We start from the raw sequence: 20,996 nt of genomic DNA, 5'->3' as shown, positions 1-20,996 counted from the left end.
CATAATCTGAAACTGTACGCATGCATGATTTTATTTTATTTTTGAGAACCATGCATTGACAACATGTGTTTGTACAGAGACTGGATCCGATAACGATATGGCTTCACACACACTAACTATGAGAACACTCTTGTATTCCGGTATAAAGCTACAAGTTACATAGAAAAAGTAGCTCAGTTAATCTTTTTTTCCAGCGTTAAATTGAGAATGTACATGTGGTTTATATGAAACAAAATATAATATCCTACAAGAAATATGCTTCTCAACTGAGTTTTATACTAACCTTTTATAACATTAAATGGTTCAAGATAGGCACTGAAAGAGTCTAGCCGACGACGACGTCCGTTCCCAGAATTGGGCATTCCGAGCCCCTTTGACTTCAAATATTGGTTAAATATTTCAAAAACCATAGAATATAATGTGAACAAAGATGAATGGGGTTCTATGTTAGCCTAGCTAACGGACATTTGTACAAGAAATGAGATTAGCTACAGCCAGCCAGCCAGCCAGCCAGCCAGCCAGCCATGCCAGCCAGCCAGCTAGACAGACACACTCAGTTTGCTTCAAGGCTTTGAATGAAGGTGCAAAGCAAACATACCAACAGGGGCGTCACACCAAATTCTGGGCCCTGGGTACAAGGATTCACTGCGGGCCCCCCATGAATGTTAACTATTGAAAAATAGCAGATATAAAAGCTCACAGCGCGGCACCGAGTGCCGCGCTGCGAGCTTGTATATCTGCTATTTTTGAAAAATCGTGAAAATGTGTGCAAGAAACCTATGTCAAGGACCCCCAAGATGATATGTATTTGGCCACGGACCCCGATCTCAAAATATTTAGTTCCAGGGACCCCCAGAAGCAAAATTTGAGTTAGACTTGTTCGAAAAAATACATAATATATTCAAAGATTTTCACACATTTTCACAACTTTTCAAAAATAGGGGACCCCCAGAAGCAAAATTTTAGTAAGACATGTTCGGAAAAATACGTAATATATTTCACAACTTTTCAAAAATAGCAGATCTATAAGCTCGCAGCGCGGCACTCGGTGCCGCGCTGTGAGCTTGTATATCTGCTATTTTTCAATAGATAAAGTTATTGAGGCCCCTCCAACACCTTGGGCCCCAGTAACTCAGTCCCACTTTCCTACCCCGTGTGACGCCCCTGCATGCCAAGCATGAAGGTTTGGTCTCTAGAGTCTGTCATTTGATGATGATGAAAGCCTTGCAGCACATGGAGTGTTCCAGTCAGCTGGGTGCAGTCATTCAGAGGTGGCCCACAGAACAGTTTGTGTCCTTTTTGACAGCACCAGCCTCCATTTGGTTAGACAAACACATTTAAATGTATTTGGTCTTCAACATTTTTTCAGGCCAAAGACCCCTTAGCAGAAAGAGAGATGAAGCAGGGACCCCCACTATGCTGTTCATACAGTTGTTGCCAGGGACGTGCTGGGCCCCTGATTCAGCCCGTCGTTGTCGGGTGGAAACCTTGTATGTCCAAAACCGTTTTGTTTTGTATTTATCATTTTAAAAATGATTTAAACTAGTGAAAACAGCCGATCTACAAGCACACAACGCCGCGCGGTGCGAGGCGTTGTGTGCTTGTAGATCTGCTGTTTTCACTACTTTTGTGCAACAGCCTTATATGATGAAGCAGGGCTTTGCTTTGCGAAAAAATGTATACATTTGAAACTATACGAGGTTTCTGCCCGACAGTGACAATTTACTTTGTTGGCCGCCCAGCCCCCAAAATGGAACGAAGGCCGACATTTTATTTTATTTTTTTTCCTAATGGCCGGCCTGGACCGGCCGGTAATGAACCGGCCGTTCGGGAGTTGTCCCGCTTTTCCCAATGGCCAGCACGTCCCTGATGATGAAAGCCTTGCAGCACATGGAGTGTTCCAGTCAGCTGGGTCATTCAGAGGTGGCCCACAGAACAGTTTGTGTCCTTTTTGACAGCACCAGCCTCCATTATTGATTGATTGATTGAAGGCTTTATTAGAAGTTTGCATAGGAAAATGTACAGATTCATGACGGTACAGTTCACTGGTACAAGGTCTACTAAAAGGAGATCCATGAAAAGACTAAGCTTATTTCAACAGGAAACCATTAAAGTATCTCATATAACATTGAATGACAGACAAATAGAACACAGTACTATGCAGTAGATATGTAAAGAAAAAAAAGAAAACAGTAGGTCTATACAATCAGTAAGTACAGTATATACAATATATACAAGGAAGGGGCAGGTAACAGTAAGTCTAAACAATCAGTATGTACAGTATATACAAGGAAGGGGCAGGGAGGGTAGGGTTGGGCTAGGTTTTTACCAGTTGTGAACGGCTGCTGCCTGTAAGTGGTTTTTTAGGGCAATTTTAAAGGATGCTAGTGATCCACACTCCTTTATGGCCTTCGGTAAGGCATTCCACATTTTTGTGGTGTAGCAGAAGAACGAGTTCGACCCTTTCTTTGAGTTGACTCTGGGTTGAACGTGATCTGTGGCACTGCCTCTGGTGTTGTAATTATGGACATCCTTAACGTTTTTAAAGTATTTTGACAGGTACTTGGTAACACATTTAAATGTATTTGGTCTTCAACATTTTTTCAGGCCAAAGACCCCTTAACTGAAAGAGAGATGAAGCAGGGACCCCCACTATGCTGTTCATACAGTTGTTGCAGATTAAACGTTTTCATAATATTTCATAGACATCTTCATAGACTTGTTTGACTGCACTATCACCAGTGTTGTGTAAATTAATGTTTTGTTTGTTTGTTTTTAGTTTTTTACACATTATCTTTTCCGATAATATGTTGCATTTATGTTCATGTGTATGTTCAGATATTTAACCACTTGTCTTAAACCCTCAATAGTTAGTAAACTTCGCCGTTCATTCTGTACTTAGTCTAGTTCTTAGTTCTTTTTCCCCTCTACAAAACCGAGAACCTACTGTACAATAGCTGATCTACAACGAGGCGTTTTTTATTTTTTATTTTTTTTGGCTAATGTTTCCCCTAGAATAGGGATGCTAGGGGAAACTATCTTTAACTTCACATATAGGATTAAAGAAGGAAAACTATTTAATAGGGGTGTAACGATACATTTTAATAGCGATTCGATACCACGATACATGGTTGATGATACGATACATGGACGATATTGGTTCATTCATGGTGACACGATACGATTCGATTCAATGATTTAAAATCGATATAGTAACTATTTAGCAAAGAAATTAAATCTGTGTGAAAGGTGTGGATAGTGCAGGTTTGTAAGGGAAACATGAATTATTATGGATGTAAATAAGTAAACACAGTGATTATCTGCCAAATATATGGACATTTTATAGTGGCAAACCTGCACCTTGACATGAACCCTGAGATTACACACATGTATCGATAGACCAGTGTAGCTATATGGAAAGGAAAAGTAATGAAACCCCTCCTTTTAGTTTTTTTCTTCTTAAAAATGCTAAATACAATGCTCAAGTAGGTAGTATCGATACAATCGATTCTTTGCACTGCCGATTCGATACGATACAAAATTAAACAATACGATTCGATTTTAGCTGTTTTCATTTCGATGTACTTCGATTTTTTAAGTTAAAAAACGATATTTCGATGCAGTTACTATATCGTTACACCCCTAGTATTTAGAAAACCCTGTTGACTGCTGCAATATACTGTAAAACAATGTGCAGTGTCTGTCATCGTGTGAGTGATGGATGGCTCGGTCCCTTCACAGTTTACAGTTTACAGTTTAGGCATTTAGCAGACGCTTTTAATCCAAAGCGACTTACAATAAGCAGATACAACATCACAATAATAAACAAGATAATAGGTCAGTACTTCACTGACTGTCATCTCTCTGTCCCCCCCCCCACAGCCCCCTCGGTGGTGACCTTCTCCTTTGACGTGGGCAACGGGCCGGCGGTCCTGGCCGTGCGGTCCCACGTGCCGCTGAACGACAGACAGTGGCACTACGTGAGGGCGGAGCGCAACGTGGTGCTGGCCTCGCTGCAGGTTGACCAGCTGCCTCTGAGGTTCCTGGACGCCCCGCCCGACGGACACCTCCGTCTGAAGCTCAACAGCCAGCTGTTTGTGGGTACGTTGGTCCCTGTGTTGATTTCGTCGACTAAAACTGTGACGAAAAATGTTTGTCGACTGTGTTTTTTTTCACTGACGAAAACTAAATAAAAACTAAACAAATACTAAGCTGTGATGACTAAAACTAAGACTAAATATATTGACAATTTTGTCAACAAAATAAAAACTAGACTAAAACGTTAGGGAGAGACTAGTGGAGAAGAGAGTCATTTTATGTGTGGTTGCTTTCAGGTGTTGCGTGCTGAAAATAGCCGATCTACAAGCTCAGTGAGCTTGTAGATCTGCTATTTTCAGCACACAACCAAGTGTAAAATCAGTCATTACGATGCCATCAAGGCCTGCCAAAATACATTTTAGTTGACTAAATCAACTGTAGATTTAGTCGCCTAAAATCTTATGATATTTAGTCGACTAAAATTAGACTAAAACTAAGACTTTTCAGGTGACTAAATTATGACTAAAACTAAATGACATTTTATTCAAAAGACTATGACTAAAACTAAATCAAATTGCTGTCAAAAACAACAATGGTTGGTCCCCGTACTGGAGAGAAGGAGAGGCTCGCACACCGTCATAGGCTCCCAGGTATGTTTATTTAGCAACGTTTCAACCCCATGTGGGTCTTCATCAGGCATGGTGTCATACAAACATGCATCAGTTAAATACAAGTACAAAAGAGGGAGTGACAATGAATCCCAGCTGCTCACAATGCTCAATCTAAGTAAGCCCCACCCACCACAAATACCAAATGTCAGCTGCAATGGTCAATGTCAAGCTTATACATGGTAACAATTAGTTTAAGGTCAGGGACTGGGGGGGTTACAGAACAATAATCAAATAATGCAGAGTAATACAAATAAACTGCAGAAATAAAAACATTGTGTCAAGTGACTTGTAGTATAATGCATCATGAAACCATGAAATTATCTACAAAAGTACAGTATATAACAAAATAAATGGACAAATAGGGACAGCAAATTGGCATAAAAGCATAACTATAAGAAATCAAAGAAATCAAAAGTAATGCCCCGTACTGATCTCTGGGAAGGTCCCTGACCTCTGGGTCCATGACCTCTGGGTCCCTGACCTCTGGGTCCCTGACCTCTCGGTTAGGGTTTCTCAAAGTGGGTGCCGTGTCACCCTAGGGTGCGCCCGTGACGCAAGTCCGGGGGTGCTGCCGAAATACTTTGATAATATTTGGAATTCATCACAGCGCGCCGCGCTGCGGCTATTTTCGGTGCGTGATACCACACTGAACTAAGCGTAATCAAGTCAATACTGGGGATGCGGCGTAACGACATGGATTTCTACACAGAGAGGGCAATTCTTTCAACATAAGATGCTGCATTCAAGTTCAGGAGAGTTTGGACGAGGCAGTTCTCTTGAAGGCTGCCTTCAGGTATGGCATGGAAAGAGGGGGCATTTGCATTTCTTTCACCATAGTAAAAACTGCATTCATGGTCTGGAGAGGGCACTTTTTACACACGGATAAATGGGCAGGGGCTCAAGCCCCCTTTGATGTCTATGTACTAGGGCATTCACGAATAGTGATTTTTAGTATTCTAATTATTCGACCTCAAAGTATTCGAATAGTCGAATATTAAGTCAGCAAGGGGCGAACATTGTGAAAATAGCCGATCTACATGCTCACAACGCCTCGCAACGCGAGGCGTTGTGAGCATGTAGATCGGCTATTTTCACAATATTTACCTGCGGAACCGAGTCACATTAAATGTAATACCTACAATTCCAAGTGCTTGTCAGGGTGGGGGTCCCCAGTTCAAATATGTTTATTTTGGGGGTCACAGCCTAAAAAGGTTTGAGAACCCCTGGTATAGAGCATTAACAAATTCATCCACCAGGGGCATTGACAACTCATTCTTATGACTTAATCTTATCTAGCCAAGCTTTATATATTTTTTAAAGAGAAAACACACACACAAAAAAAAGAGAGAATATTCGACTTTGGTGAACAACGTCGAATAGTGACTTTGATATTCGAATTTTCGAATATTCGAATATTTGGTGAATGCCCTACTGTGTACACACACACACACACACACACACACACACACACACACACACGGTGCCACACTGCATGCGCTCGCCCCCCATGGGGTGCGACGGCAAGATTCACAGTGGCCTCGGATGCACTGTGGGTCACCGTATGACTAATAACGCTATTAAATCTTTTCTTTTTCTTTTTTTTCTATCCATATTCATTTCCATTATACAGTAACTTTCTGGTTATGCCAAAGCATTACACAGTCGAACGGGTTCAGACAATTCCCCCCGATATTATAAGCCCGTAGCTGGCAGAGATGGAATCTTTGGGGGCCATAAATTCTGATTTGTCATTCTCGGTGCTCCGCTGTTACTAGCGGGCTGTAATGGCCTAAACCCAAAGGTCATCCCCATACTTTATCCTAATAGATATCCCACCATATTTGCATACTTAGTCTTAATGAGGCCTCACACACTCGAGTGCTTTTTTTTTTTCTTTCTCAGAGTCGCCTTATAGATGCTTTACCGGAATTAAACGAAGGCCCTTGTCGTAAATCCTCATCAGCCTCGATGGGAATTATGATTATCCCATTAAGGCATTTTAGGGCTGATTCTACAAATACCTTCTAAATCAGTTTAGTTTCTCACACTTTGAAGATTTATTTATTTATTTATTTATTTTTTTGGTTCAAACATAGCAGATCTACAGTACAAGCTTGCACCGAGGCACAAAGTGACACACTGTGAGCTTATATATATATATATATTTTTTTTTAAATAGACAGAAATCTGATCAATGACACAGATGCTGTCCCGGTATGAATGCCTTATAGAGTATTTATAGTTGTTGGAGTGGAGGGCGCAGCGGTAACATGCATTATGGGTGACTAATGGCCAGTCCCCCAGCGGCGGCAGAACAGGTACCGCTTTCTCTCGAAAATATCAGATCTACAAGCTCACAGGCTTAGTAGATTGTCTGTTTTCGAAAAGACAAAGCATACGATGGGGCTTTAATTCACTGGCGCTCAACCGAAAGCATTCTAAATGGATATGTTTTAGTTTTTTGTCGCATTCCTAAGCCAAGGGCTCTTTGCGTCTCCATAGGGAACAAAGCAGGCTCTTTGTGTCTCCATAGGGAACAAAGCAGGCTCTTTGCGTCTCCATAGGGAACAAAGCAGGCTCTTTGCGTCTCCATAGGGAACAAAGCAGGCTCTTTGTGTCTCCATAGGGAACAAAGCAGGCTCTTTGCGTCTCCATAGGGAACAAAGCAGGCTCTTTGTGTCTCCGTAGGGAACAAAGCAGGCTCTTTGCGTCTCCATAGGGAACAAAGCAGGCTCTTTGCGTCTCCATAGGGAACAAAGCAGGCTCTTTGCGTCTCCATAGGGAACAAAGCAGGCTCTTTGCGTCTCCATAGGGAACAAAGCAGGCTCTTTGCGTCTCCATAGGGAACAAAGCAGGCTCTTTGCGTCTCCATAGGGAACAAAGCAGGCTCTTTGCGTCTCCATAGGGAACAAAGCAGGCTCTTTGCGTCTCCATAGGGAACAAAGCAGGCTCTTTGCGTCTCCATAGGGAACAAAGCAGGCTCTTTGCGTCTCCATAGGGAACAAAGCAGGCTCTTTGCGTCTCCATAGGGAACAAAGCAGGCTCTTTGCGTCTCCATAGGGAACAAAGCAGGCTCTTTGCGTCTCCATAGGGAACAAAGCAGGCTCTTTGCGTCTCCATAGGGAACAAAGCAGGCTCTTTGTGTCTCCATAGGGAACAAAGCAGGCTCTTTGTGTCTCCATAGGGAACCACTGCTGGTCATCAAATCATTGGCTTAGGAATGGGACAAAAAAATGAAAATAACAGTGGCTTAATTTGTATGTAATGTTTGTATGTTTTGTACGAATAATAAATCTACAAAGTAGCTTCAAAGTCACCATAGCTTAGTTTATATTTAGTTTTTGTCAGTGAGAAAAGGTAGTCGACGAACATTTTTCGCCATAGTTTTGGTGAAACTAAAGTGAACGCGCTATTATGGAATCCGTAGGAGACGGTGGGGGAAGGAGCGCTTGTTTTCGGTTCACCAGCGTCGGCAGGTTAGCTATACACCAGCATCAGGGTTACTGAGGTTAGGGTTGGGGTTAGGGTTAGGTTCAGGCATAGAGGTTAAAATTCACCCGCGCGGTCCAAGTGACCACAGCCGAGCCCTCCCGACCTCCGTGCCAGCCAATCACAAGCTGCGCCTTCTAATTTATTCAACCCCGTCTCCTACGGATTCCATTATCGCAGTGAGTGAGTGAACACTGCATTGTGCAGCTAAGTGCAGTACTTGAGTGAATGCAATTCCACCGTCAATCACTCTCTCTCACAGTATAGTTCTGTTGTTGCATAGAATCATTTGATCGTCATGCTTTTTCCTGTACTGCAAAAAAAGGTTTTAATAAAGTGGTCTTGAAAAAAGAAATCTCTCTGTCTGTCTGTCTCTCTCTCTCTCTCTCACTCTCTATGTCAGGGGTTCCCAAACTTTTTTGTCTCAGGGAACCCCATAAATATTTTTTTAATCCGAGGCACCCCTACATTATAATTTTCACTCCCAGCACCTTATATTTATAGCATATCGTCGTTGTCGGGTGGAAACCTTGTATGTCCAAAACCGTTCGTTTTGTGTTTATCATCTATAAAATGTACTAAACTAGTGAAAACAGCAGATCTACATTCTACAAGCACAAAACGCCTCGCATTGCGAGGCGTTGTGTGCTTGTAGATCGGCTGTTTTCACTAGTTTTGTGTGACAGTCTTGTATGATGAAGCAGGGCTTTGCTTTACTTTACCAAAAGACGTACACATTTGAAACTTGGAGATACAAGGTTTCTGCCCGACAGTGGCGATATTTTAGTGATTATGTTGCGAGGAAAACGTTGAGATAACAGCCATTTTGGTTAGAACTGACTGAAAATAACTTTGTACTTCAAGTTTAAAATGATACTAAATATTTTTTGTGTACAAATAAATTCCAAATATTATCAAATGATCTCGCGGCACCCCTGGACTGCCGTCGCGGCACCCCAGGGTGCCCCGTCACCCACTTTGAAAACCCCTGCTCTATGTCTCTCTCCCAGGGGGGACGGCGTCCAGACAGAGGGGTTTCCTGGGCTGCATCAGAACGCTGACCATCGGTGGCGTGACCTTTAACCTGGAGGAGCGGGCCAAGCTGACCCCCGGGGTGAGCTCTGGCTGCCCGGGTCACTGCAGCGGCTCCAGCCTGCTGTGCTCCAACAGAGGGAGGTGCATGGAGAAGAACCAAGGCTACGTCTGTGACTGCTCCCAGTCGGCCTACGGAGGACCGCACTGTAAAGAAGGTACGTCTGTGACTGCTCCCAGTCGGCCTACGGAGGACCGCACTGAAAAGAAGGTACGTCTGTGACTGCTCCCAGTCGGCCTATGGAGGACCGCACTGTAAAGAAGGTGACCCACTGAAAAGAGAGGATCTTCAAGCTCCACAACGATATCGCGCCGTGATGCGTTGGGAGCTTGTAGATCTATAATAAAATCACACCTAGTGTGAAATTCACACTGTGAAGTGAGTGGTGCTATTATGAGGGGTTACACCCCGCCACTCCGACATGTCTCCTTTCCGACATGTCTCCTTTCCGGCACTAACCCTATCTCTAACCCTAACCCTAAACTTAACCTCTATGGGAGTGTCGCCACTCCGACAATAAGAAGTCAATTTCGGAGTGGCGACATGTCGGAATGGAGAGCGACACCCATTATGAGTTAATTTCATCAAGCGCCCTGCTGCGACCCTGGGCGTACAACCAACTTTGAGCACTTTGTGCCAACATACGCCAGATGTAGACCAGATGTAGGCCACGCTTCAGAGCCCGGACAAAGCCAGGTGTTGGACCTTAGCTCCTTCCAGGAGCACCGCTCAAAAAATAATAGCCAGGTTTCTGGGAATATTTTCTTCCCGGACACACATTTCGAGTTATATGTTCGTTTTGCTTTAAAGGACAACTTTGTTTTTTTACAACAAGGGTTCATATTTTAGATAGTCATTAGAGAAAAGAAAAGATGAGTGTTAAAATGTTTTCATTTACTTCTTTCTATCGTTTTAGTGATTTTAACTATTTAGATTTGCATTTTTAGACACAATAAGATCATTCCCAAGATGCACCACAATATCTCATGGGCAGATGTGACTTATGGGGGCTGGTGTAAATAGTAATAAAGAAATCGACGGCTTATTGTGTCTAAAAAGACATATTTAGCCACTTGTACACATGCCCTCAACCACTGAAATCAAAATACTAAAATCGCTAAAACAATAGAAAGCAGTGAATGAAAACATTTTAACACTCATCTTTTCATTTCTTTAATGATAATCTAAAATATAAACCCTTGTTATAAAAAAACAAAGTTGTCCTTTAAGGTAGCACAAGTGTACCTGATACAGTGTCCTGTTCATTGCTGCCGGGCAGAAACCTCTTGTCTCCATATTCTGACTGTTTGTGTTTTTTCTTTTTTTCTTTTCTCGTATATAAATTTATATAAAAGCATCAAAAGTAGCAGATCTAAATTAGCGCCGCGTTTCCATCTTGTGGACCTGCTACTTTTGGGGCTTTCGAATTAGAATCCCGAAAGGATAAGAGTTTTGGACATATGAGGTTTCCACCCGACACAGACCACAATGTTTATGGACATATGAGGTTTCCACCCGACACAGACCACAATGTTTATGGACATATGAGGTTTCCACCCGACACAGACCACAATGTTTATGGACATATGAGGTTTCCACCCGACACAGACCACAATGTTTATGGACATATGAGGTTTCTACCCGACACAGACCACAATGTTTATGGACATATGAGGTTTCCACCCGACACAGACCACAATGTTTATGGACATATGAGGTTTCTACCCGACACAGACCACAATGTTTATGGACATATGAGGTTTCTACCCGACACAGACCACAATGTTTATGGACATATGAGGTTTCTACCCGACACAGACCACAATGTTTATGCCATCATGCATGTATGGAGAGTTCATTGGGAGGGTTGCATGAATAATGAGACGACATTGAGCTGCATTTCAAAGCTATGATTTGCAAACCTAATTTGCACATAATGGGTGAAACGCATGTGTGCATAGTCATTAAGTCAGACATTATACAGTTTAAATTAATTGGGGGGGCTCTTTAAAATAGAAACCATAGCATTGTACACACACTGTACATACAGTATATTGAGCTATTGATGATGACAAGTCCTTTGCTCTCGCTGTATAATTGCTGCATGCTTCAGATGTTGTCGGTGAAGTTCTGTAGCCATACTCTCTCTCTCTCTCTCTCTCTCGCTCTCGCTCTCGCTCGCTCTCTCTCTCTCTCTCTCTCTCTCTCGCTCGCTCTCTCTCTCTCTCTCTCTCTCTCTCTCGCTCTCGCTCTCGCTCTCGCTCTCTCTCTCTCGCTCTCTCTCTCTCCATAGCCTTGTGCTTTTATGAGCCAGAGTATTTGCACCTGAATAAAACATCATTGATGTGTTCGGTTCAAATTGAATGCTGTCCATGCATTTTTTTTAATCTTTTTTCATTTTTGTTCCTGAAATTACAGTATTTCTGTGGCGAGCAACTTAAAAGTGAACAAATCCCCATCTTCAAACGAGTAAACGTATCATCGCTGTCGGGCGAGAGACCTCTTATCTCCTTATACTAACTTAGAGAACCACTACCCTGGAGGTTGGGTACCATATTGTTCAAAGCTAAAACAAAAAAAATACGTAGTTATCTATACATACATTTCAGAAGTGACCAGACCGGTGCATTCGATCTACCCGGTGCATTCGACGACCCAAAGCAGTCCAATTGGCTAGGACTGATCACGTGGCACACGTGCCGACGTCCTCACGTCACACCAGCGCCATACGTGCAGACGTAAAGTCAACACAAGGCTAACAGTTAGCTAAACAAATGATATACTCACGTTTGCATAGTCAATAGCACTACTGTCCACATTCCAGTACATTCCATGATTTAGGCACGAGTCCCGATCACTTTTACATAATCTTCATGTATGTACATCCCATTACAGCAACGTAACGTTAGTCTTTTTAATTCGCGGAGTTCTTAACCGGAAGTGCGTCCGGCCGTCAAATATGTCCGACCGGAAACGTGCTGCGGCACAATAGTTCCCCCCCCAAATTTTTTTTTTTTTCAAAAAACTTTTCTTTTTTTCAAAAAACTTTTTTTTTTCAAAAAACTTTTTTTTTTCATAACCCTTTTTTTCAAAAAACTTTTTTTTTTCAAAAAACTTTTTTTTAGCCATATGAGCTTTTCACGTTAACAACGAGGCGAGGGGGCGAGGGGGCGTAGAACCTCTAGTTAAAATACATTTATAAATCAAGGACATTTCTGTTTATTATTTGTATCGAAAACGTATCGAACCGTGACACCAAAATATCGAACCGAACTGTACATTTTGTAAACCGTTGAACCCTTAAAAAAAATATATAATAATAATATATATATATATATATATATATATATATGAACGCCCTATACTTGAACGCCCTCATACGATAACTTTTTTTAAATGTCTTCTTAAAATTGATATATACAATGCACAAGTACGTAGTATCCATACAATGATTACATTTTGCATTGCAAAACGATTCAATACCGAATATTTGCATTGTAAAACGATACGATACAAAGCCAATTTTGCTGTTTGCATATCGATATACTGTAGTAGATTGTTACAAATTAAAATCGATTTTTTGACTCAGTTACTATATCGTTACAGCCCTAGTTTTACCTCATGTAATGTCCTACTTCGTTGCACAAAAGAGTGTCAAGCTAAAGTAGTTGAAAAGAGCTGATCTACAAGCTCACAACGTGTCGCCACACATCGCTTCGTGAGCATCTGCTATTTTCACTGCCTCAGAAAAAAATTTCATTCCATTTCCCGAAAAGTTAAAACCGTTCTTCTATCTAGATGTACGAGGTTTCGACCCGACAGGACAGCGCCGTGTTATAAAATACGGAGTAAGCTTCACCCTGTTCCGTCTGTGTTTGAGGGCTTTTTATATAATTCTTTTCTCCCTCTCACCGTCTGTCTGTGCACACGTGGGCGAGATGTTTTTCACATTCTCTTCCCACGTAGAAGTCAAGACTTGTTACGAAACTTGGTTCAAAAAAATCGCATCCGCATCGCCATCCTCCCAGGGGCGTCACACCAAATTCTGGGCCCTGGGTACAAGGATTCACTGCGGGCCCCCCATGAATGTTAACTATTGAAAAATAGCAGATATACAAGCTCACAGCGCGGCACCGAGTGCCGCGCTGCGGGCTTGTAGATCTGCTACTTTTGAAAGATCGTGAAAATGTGTGCAAGAAACCTATGTTTCTTTCCATGTCAGTGGTGCTCAAACTTTTTCATGTGAAGGACCCCCAAAATGATGTGTATTTGGCCACAGCCATCTCAAAACATTTAGTTCAGGGACCCCCAGAAGCAAAATTTGAGTTACAAATGTTCGCTTAAAAAATACATATATTCAAAGATTTTCAAATATTTTCACGACTTTTCAAAAATAGCAGATCTAAAAGCTCGCAGCGCGGCACTCGGTGCCACGCTGCGAGCTTTTAGATCTGCTATTTTTCAATAGCTAAAGTTACTAGGGCCCCTCCACCTTGCGCCCCAGTCCCACTTTCCACCCCCTTGTGACGCCCCTGCATCCTCCACTCGCGGAGCCTGCACGGGCGCTCAGGCAGGCAGCGAGCGGCGTGTAATTATTCAATACGTTCAAGTGAATACATTTTAGGACCCGAGCCGAAAGAACGAACGGGGGAAGTGCATGTTGTGCTCGCCTCGCTGCTAGCTTATACCATTTAGGCCTGAACACATTATGACGCAATATTTTATGCTTTAAATATTAAAAAATAGCAGATATACAAGCTCACAGCAAGCTTGTAGATCTGCTATTTTTGAAAAAATCGTGAAAATTAGAATTTTGACCCGATTCTATAAGTGTCTTTTGAATCCTTCTAAGATTTTTGGAAAAAAACTATTTTTCTGTGTCAGCAATCTGGCCAGCCATCGTCAAAGAAAAGGTCCTTTTCACTTCAACTGGAGCTCAGTTAATCTGTTCTTGAGAGACTACTATGTCAGTGGTGCTCAAACCTTTTCATGTGAAGGACCCCCAAAATTATATTTATTTGGCCACGGACCCCCATTTCAAAATATCTAGTTCCAGGGACCACCCAGAAGCAAAATTTGTGTTACAAATGTTCGCTTTGAAAATACATATATTCAAAGATTTGCACACATTTTCACGACTTTTTCAAAAATAGCAGATCTACAAGTGCCGCGCTGCGAGCTTGTATATCTGCTATTTTTCACTGGTTAAAGCATTCAACAATTCCAACCCTGAATGGGTTATACTGTAAGGTGCTGCTCTAATATTCCAGCTAGCTCCCCGGAACGGAGGTGTCAGGATAATTGATATTCCAACCGGCGGTATGCCAGTCGACGGCCGCCTCCAAATGTGTTGGGGCTGATCAAAGTTGAGGGGGAGAGAGAGAGGGAAAGAAGAGGAGACAAGGAATCAGAGAGACAGAGAGAGAGACAGAGAGAGAGAGAGAGAGAGAGAGAGAGAGAGAGAGAGAGAGAGAGAGAGAGAGAGAGACACAGAGAGAGACAGACAGACAGAGAGAGAGACAAAGACAGAGACACAGAGACAGAGACACAGAGACACAGAGACACAGAGACAGAGACAGAGACAGAGAGACAGAGAGACAGAGAGAGAGACACAGAGACACAGAGACAGAGACAGAGAGACAGAGAGACAGAGAGACAGAGAGAGAGACACAGAGACACAGAGACACAGAGACACAGAGACACAGAGACAGAGACAGAGAGACAGACACAGAGACAGAGAGGCAGAGAGGCAGATGACAGGTTTTGGCTGGTTTGCTGCCTCTGGCTTGTCTGTGGGGATCAAACACTCTCATCCGTATAATTTATGTATGCTGTAGATATCATTATATTATAGCAGAATATCACAACATATCCCAATCATTTCCATTCTTTTCACAATTTTTGTTTGTTAATTTAGTTTTTTGTACCATTCTGTGTGACAAAGACAAACTATTTGAATGCAGAAACATTTTAGAGCAGGGGTTTTCAAAGTGGGTGACGGGGCACCCTGGGGTGCTGTGATGGCAGTATATATATATATATTATATTTAGTATAATTTTAAACTTGAAGTACAAAGTTATTTTCAGTCAGTTCTAACCAAAATGGCTATTATCTCAACGCTTTCCTCGCAACATAATGACAAAAATATTGTCACTGTCAGGCAGAAACCTTGTATCTCCAAGTTTCAAATGTGTACGTCTTTTGGTAAAGCAAAGCCCTGCTTCATCATACAAGACTGTCGCACAAAACTAGTGAAAACAGCCGATCTACAAGCAGCTTGTAGATCTGCTGTTTTCACTAGTTTTGTACATTTTATAGATGATAAATACAAAACAAACGGTGTTGGACACAAGGTTTCCACCCGACAACAACGCTATGCTATAAATATAAGGTGCTGGGAGTGAAAATTATAATGTAGGGGTGCCTCGGATTAAAAAAATATATATTTATGGGGTGCCCTGAGACAAAAAAGTTTGGGAACCCCTGTTTTAGAGTGTCTTATCACAGCAGGTCAACACTTAACCCATTGATTGCCAAGGCCCGAGTTTCCCGAGTTATTACAGTAGTCCCAGGCTGCCACAGCCCGAGTTTCCCGAGTTGGCAGCCATTTTGAAAAAAAAAAATGCCTAAAATGTATTAGGCATGATCGCAATCGCAAAATTGCATGTTTAGCCCCATAACAAACACATCTTTCATAATGGCAAAATGTTTGTTTTGTCTGACTTTGAAGGCTTCTATGTCATGAATGCCTGAACGGATTTCCAAGCGGATTTTTTTGTTTGAAAGCTGTTAAAAAGTACTACACATATGGTGCATGATCTAGGCATCCGTGCACTAAACATTGATCCGTGCACTAGAAATTTAGGAACGTGGCATCCTGGTACTTGGCGGCCATCTTGAAAAGGGCAATCAATGAGTTAAAATAGAAAGAGTTGTGAGCTTCACCCATTTTCAACCACATCTTGATATTGTCGCTGTCGGGCAGAAAACCTCTCATCTCCATATTCTAACTGATTTGTGTTTTTAGTGTAAATCAACATCCTGCTTGAAGCTTGATCACGCTACAGAATCACACTAAGGCATCTAAAGTAGCAGATCCACAAGCTCGAAATGCGGCGCGAAACCCGGCCATGTTTCGAGCTTGTGGACTTTTCATGCTTTTATATAAAAATTCTGAAAAGAAACAGTTTTGGACATAATGATGTTCCCACCTGACTGAGACGATTATAATTGGTCCTCACTCGTGCTAATTATAAGATGGCACCGTTTCCATCTACTCTCTCTCTCTCTCTCTCGCTCTCTCTCTCTCTGTGCATCTCATTGGTGGGCAGGGACGTGCTGGCCATTGGGAAAAGCGGGACAACTCCCGAACGGCCGGTTCATTCCCGGCCGGTCCAGGCCCTCCTTCATCATACAAGGCCGTTGCACAACAGTAGTGAAAACAGCCGATCTACAAGCACACAACGCCTCGCGGTGCGAGGCGTTGTGTGCTTGTAGATCTGCTGTTTTCACTAGTTTAAATCATTTTTAAAATGATAAATACAAAACAAACGGTTTTGGACATACAAGGTTTCCACCCGACAACGACGAAATATAACTCATGTAATTGGCCCACTGGCTTGTCACTTGTCATGATCTGAAATGGCAAATCTTTGAGTAGCAGCAGCGCTATAGAGAGAGATCTCTCTCTATAGCACGCAATGAGGGTCTCTACAACTCTTTTCCCCGGGCTGAATCAGGGGCCCAGCACGTCCCTGTTGGTGGGCATTGAGATTCAGTGGGTAAAGTTCAGAAAGCTGCCTCCCCCGGCCCCCCGGGCGCTGGGATGGCACAGTCAGTGGTAAAGTAGCTGCCCAGCACCACGGGTTCAGACCCACCGCGGGGCATCCGGTTTGGTCCAGCGTCTATACGGACTTAATTGGCCCATATTTGGGCGAGGGAAGCCGGGCGGGGAGGAGGAGGCGATATTAACTGCACGTAATTAGAGATGTGCCAATTGGTCGGTGAGTGATCTCCGATCGGCCGATAATGGCTCTATCGGCTTTGATCGTTATCGGCTTTGCCACAAGCTAGATCAGCTATTTTCACAACATTTATCTGTGGGACTGAATGCAACCTCAGCTTCAACTCCTACAAGTTGAATTGGATACTAAAGGACCTCAGCCTGCAATCTCCTAATGTTTAAACTTAATATACAATGTCAGTGTTTTGTAAGAAGAATAATTAAATATATACCGGTACATGCTATATATACAAACATAACATTTTAGTTCTACTGGCAGCCTGGAATGGTTGTTAAAATGCAGCTAAACTTGGCATGTTAGTAAACTTGCCACAATTAACAAATAATGCATTGCACCTGTACAGCTGACCTGTGGAACCTGGGAATATACCATTTTGTCAAGATGGGGAGAATACAAGTGTGGAGAATATAATTATAATACCTTGTTAAAGTGACCATTTTGTTAGATTTTGCATTTGTAGTTCCAAATGTCTTACGGGTGTCTTTCGACTTCCTTCACAGGTGTTACTGATGATACTAATTAAGGCTCTGTTTGATTTATTGTACAGTGGTTCTTTAATTTCAAGGACCGCCATAAACTCTGTACAAATGGAATTAACAAATGGAAGCAAATGGTCCCTTGCAGGTCCATTTGCTTCCATTTGTACACTGTCAGAGTTACACACCTGTATGGGGACATTTGGAACCCACTCAAGGACACTTTGAGACCCACTGGTGTAGCAGAGTGTTTCCAGTGAGCCAACATGCACAATATCAGCACCCTGACTCTGTTTGACCAGAATGGAACATTAGTATCATCAGAAACACCTGTGAAGGAAGTCGAAAGACACCCGGAAGTAGAACAAAATGGCTATGTGCATATACCCAACTGACACCCCTGCTAGCCAGCAGCCATATACTTTGCTCTGTGTGCCTTGATGCAGTTTGTCTTCCCTCTCTCTCTGCCTTGCCTCTCTCTGCACACAGAGGTGTCGGTGTCCTTCGACAGAGAGTCCTCGGTGACCTACACCTTCCAGGAGCCCTTCTCGGTCATGCAGAACAGAAGCTCTCAGGCTTCCTCCTCCAGTGTGTCCATCAGGGAGAGCAGCAGAGCCAGAGAGAACATGGCCTTCAGTTTCCTCACCTCCCAGAGTCCCTCCATGCTGCTGACTGTCAGCACCTTCAGCCAGCAGTACATCGCTGTCATCCTGGCCCGGAACGGTACGTACGTCCACCTGCCTCACACCCGTGCGGTCCAGCCCTGTGGAATATATGGAATGCATTTGCTAACACACAGGGGTGTCGCACCAGATTCTGGGCCCTGGGTACAAGGATTCACTGCGGGGCCCCTCATGAATGTTATTACACATTATTTTGTGCTTTAACTATTGAATAATAGCAGATATACAAGCTCACAGCACAGCTTGTAGATCTGCTATTTTTGAAAAACCTATGTTTCTATGTCAGTGGTGCTCAAACCTTTTCATGTGAAGGACCCCTAAGATGATATGTATTTGGCCACGGACCCCCATCTCAAAATATTTAGTTCCAGGGACCACCCCAGAAGCAAAATTTTAGTTTCATATGTTCGCTTAAAAATACTTATATTCAAATATTTGCACACATTTTTACGACTTTTTCAAAAATAGCAGATATACAAGCTTGCAGCGCGGCACTCGGTGCCGCGCTGTGAGCTTGTATATCTGCTATTTTTCAATAGTTCAAGCATAAAGTAATTAAGGCCCCTCCACCTTGGGCCCTAGTAACTCAGTCCCACTCCCCCCCCCCTTGTGACGCCCCTGGGCGTGGCGCTTCACCTCAGCAATCTCCTGCATCTCCCAGGGGTCTGGCACCTCGTTGCTCGGCTGAACAATAAACCAATCCGACCTACTTACCTAAAGGAAACACTTTGCCTTTTTTCATAATCATTTCCATAATACAGTATGGGTCCTCCCTCTCTGATCATGGTACACTACAGTGCTGTTCTACTCGGTTTGCTGACTCTGTGTGGCGGGCGGTCATTTCAAACAAGATTTTATTGATTTGGGTTATTGATGCGAGAACAATGGCTTCTACTCCACTTTTGAATAATTGTGATAATTTAGTTTAAAAGGGGCCCTGGCTAATACGACAAATATGCCTTTAATACACTATAATTGTCCTCTATAACTACATAAAATAATATAACTATGTAAAATAAAATTAAAATGAAAAAGGAAATATTTTATTTCTTCTAGAAATAGCTAATCTTTCACTCAATGGGGGAAATACCCATCGCAAGTTGATGATGTCATAAAACCATCGGTGCATCTATCCCTATGGACCACACACACACACACACACACACACACACACACACACACACACACACACACACACACACACACACACACACACACACACACACACACACACATTTGAAATATTGATTTGATGCTCATATTAACCATAGGAATTATTACGTTTATTTTATTTCCACATGCATGCCATGAATTCCATAGGGATAGACCACACGTGGTTTCATCAACTTGACGGGCATTTGTCATATTGAGTGAAATATTTGCTATTTCTAGAAGAAATAAAATAGTTAATGTTTTATTTTATTTTACATTGCAGTTATAGAGGACAATTATAATGTATTAAAGGAGTAGTTCACCCCCAAAATAACTTTTTTTCTATTGATTAGTCACGCCATGGAGACTAGAGTTCAATAATATTTTAGTTTTTTTGTCGCATTCCTAAGACAAAAATGTGATAACAATAAATTTACCCCCATTCCTTCCGGATGGGGACCTGTTTCGAAACGGGTCACCATCCGGGATCAATGGGGGTAAATTTACTCGAATACATTTATTGTGTCTAAAAAGACATATTTAGCCACTTGTACACATGCGTACGAATGCCCCACATTTTAGCACGGTAAACGCGATAAAACAATAGAACGAAGCAAATGAAAACATTTTCACACTCACTTTTTCTTTTCTCTAATTACGATCTAAAATATGAACCCTTGTTGTAAAAAAAACAAAGTTGTCCTTTAAGGCATATTTGTCGTATTAGCCAGGGATCCCTTTAACATATATCTTCTCTTCTCCCCGCAGAAGGTCCCTGGCACCAAACGTTTTCAGATGGGGGTTCCGCGGCCAACTGAGCCAATGTATACTAACTGACATGGTGTGGTGTGTTCTTCTTTGTCCAGGGAGTCTACAGATCTGGTACCGGCTCCACGTGGACAGAAGGCCGGACGTGTTCAGCCCCGCCCCTGGCAGCCTGGCGGACGGGCGGCTCCACCGCGTCCGAATCCACCGAGAGGGCAGAGACGTTTACGTCCAGGTGAGCACCGGGGGAACCAATAGAAACACCACCATTCAGGGGCGTCACAAGGGGGGGAAAAGTGGGAGTGAGTTACTAGGGCCCAAGGTGGAGGGGCCTTAATTATTTCATACTTTAGCTATTGAAAAATAGCAGATCTACAAGCTCACAGCGCGGCACCGAGTGCCACGCTGCAAGCTTGCAGATCTGCTAAGTCGTGAAAATGTGGCCAAATACATATTTTGGGGGTCCTTCGAATGAAAAGGTTGGGCACCACTTGCATAGAAACAGGTTTTTGTTTTTCAAAAAACCTGAACACATGTTCACGATTTAAAAAAAATGGCAGATCTACAAGCTCGCAGCGTGGCAATCAGTGCCGCGCTGTGAGCT

At 42.7% G+C, this 20,996-nt stretch overlaps 1 protein-coding gene across 1 annotated transcript in view; it reads left to right on the top strand.

Moving 5' to 3' along the window:
* The window catches only part of LOC308308240 (contactin-associated protein-like 5), a gene marked incomplete at both ends in the record, with an annotated part of 253,821 nt that overhangs the window by 212,724 nt on the left and 20,101 nt on the right, over positions 1 to 20,996 (top strand). The window contains 4 exons of the mRNA XM_080753618.1: positions 3,883 to 4,101; positions 9,209 to 9,448; positions 18,282 to 18,515; positions 20,494 to 20,627. Of these exons, the coding sequence (XP_080609744.1) occupies positions 3,883 to 4,101; positions 9,209 to 9,448; positions 18,282 to 18,515; positions 20,494 to 20,627 (827 nt within the window). The remainder of the gene's footprint in view (positions 1 to 3,882; positions 4,102 to 9,208; positions 9,449 to 18,281; positions 18,516 to 20,493; positions 20,628 to 20,996) is intronic.

The sequence above is a fragment of the Nannobrachium achirus genome (assembly GCF_963921795.1).
Source record: "Nannobrachium achirus genome assembly, chromosome: 22".
NCBI lineage: Eukaryota > Metazoa > Chordata > Actinopteri > Myctophiformes > Myctophidae > Nannobrachium > Nannobrachium achirus.
The sequence above is the reverse complement of the archived record's forward strand: the minus strand, read 5'-3'. Positions and strand labels throughout refer to the sequence as shown.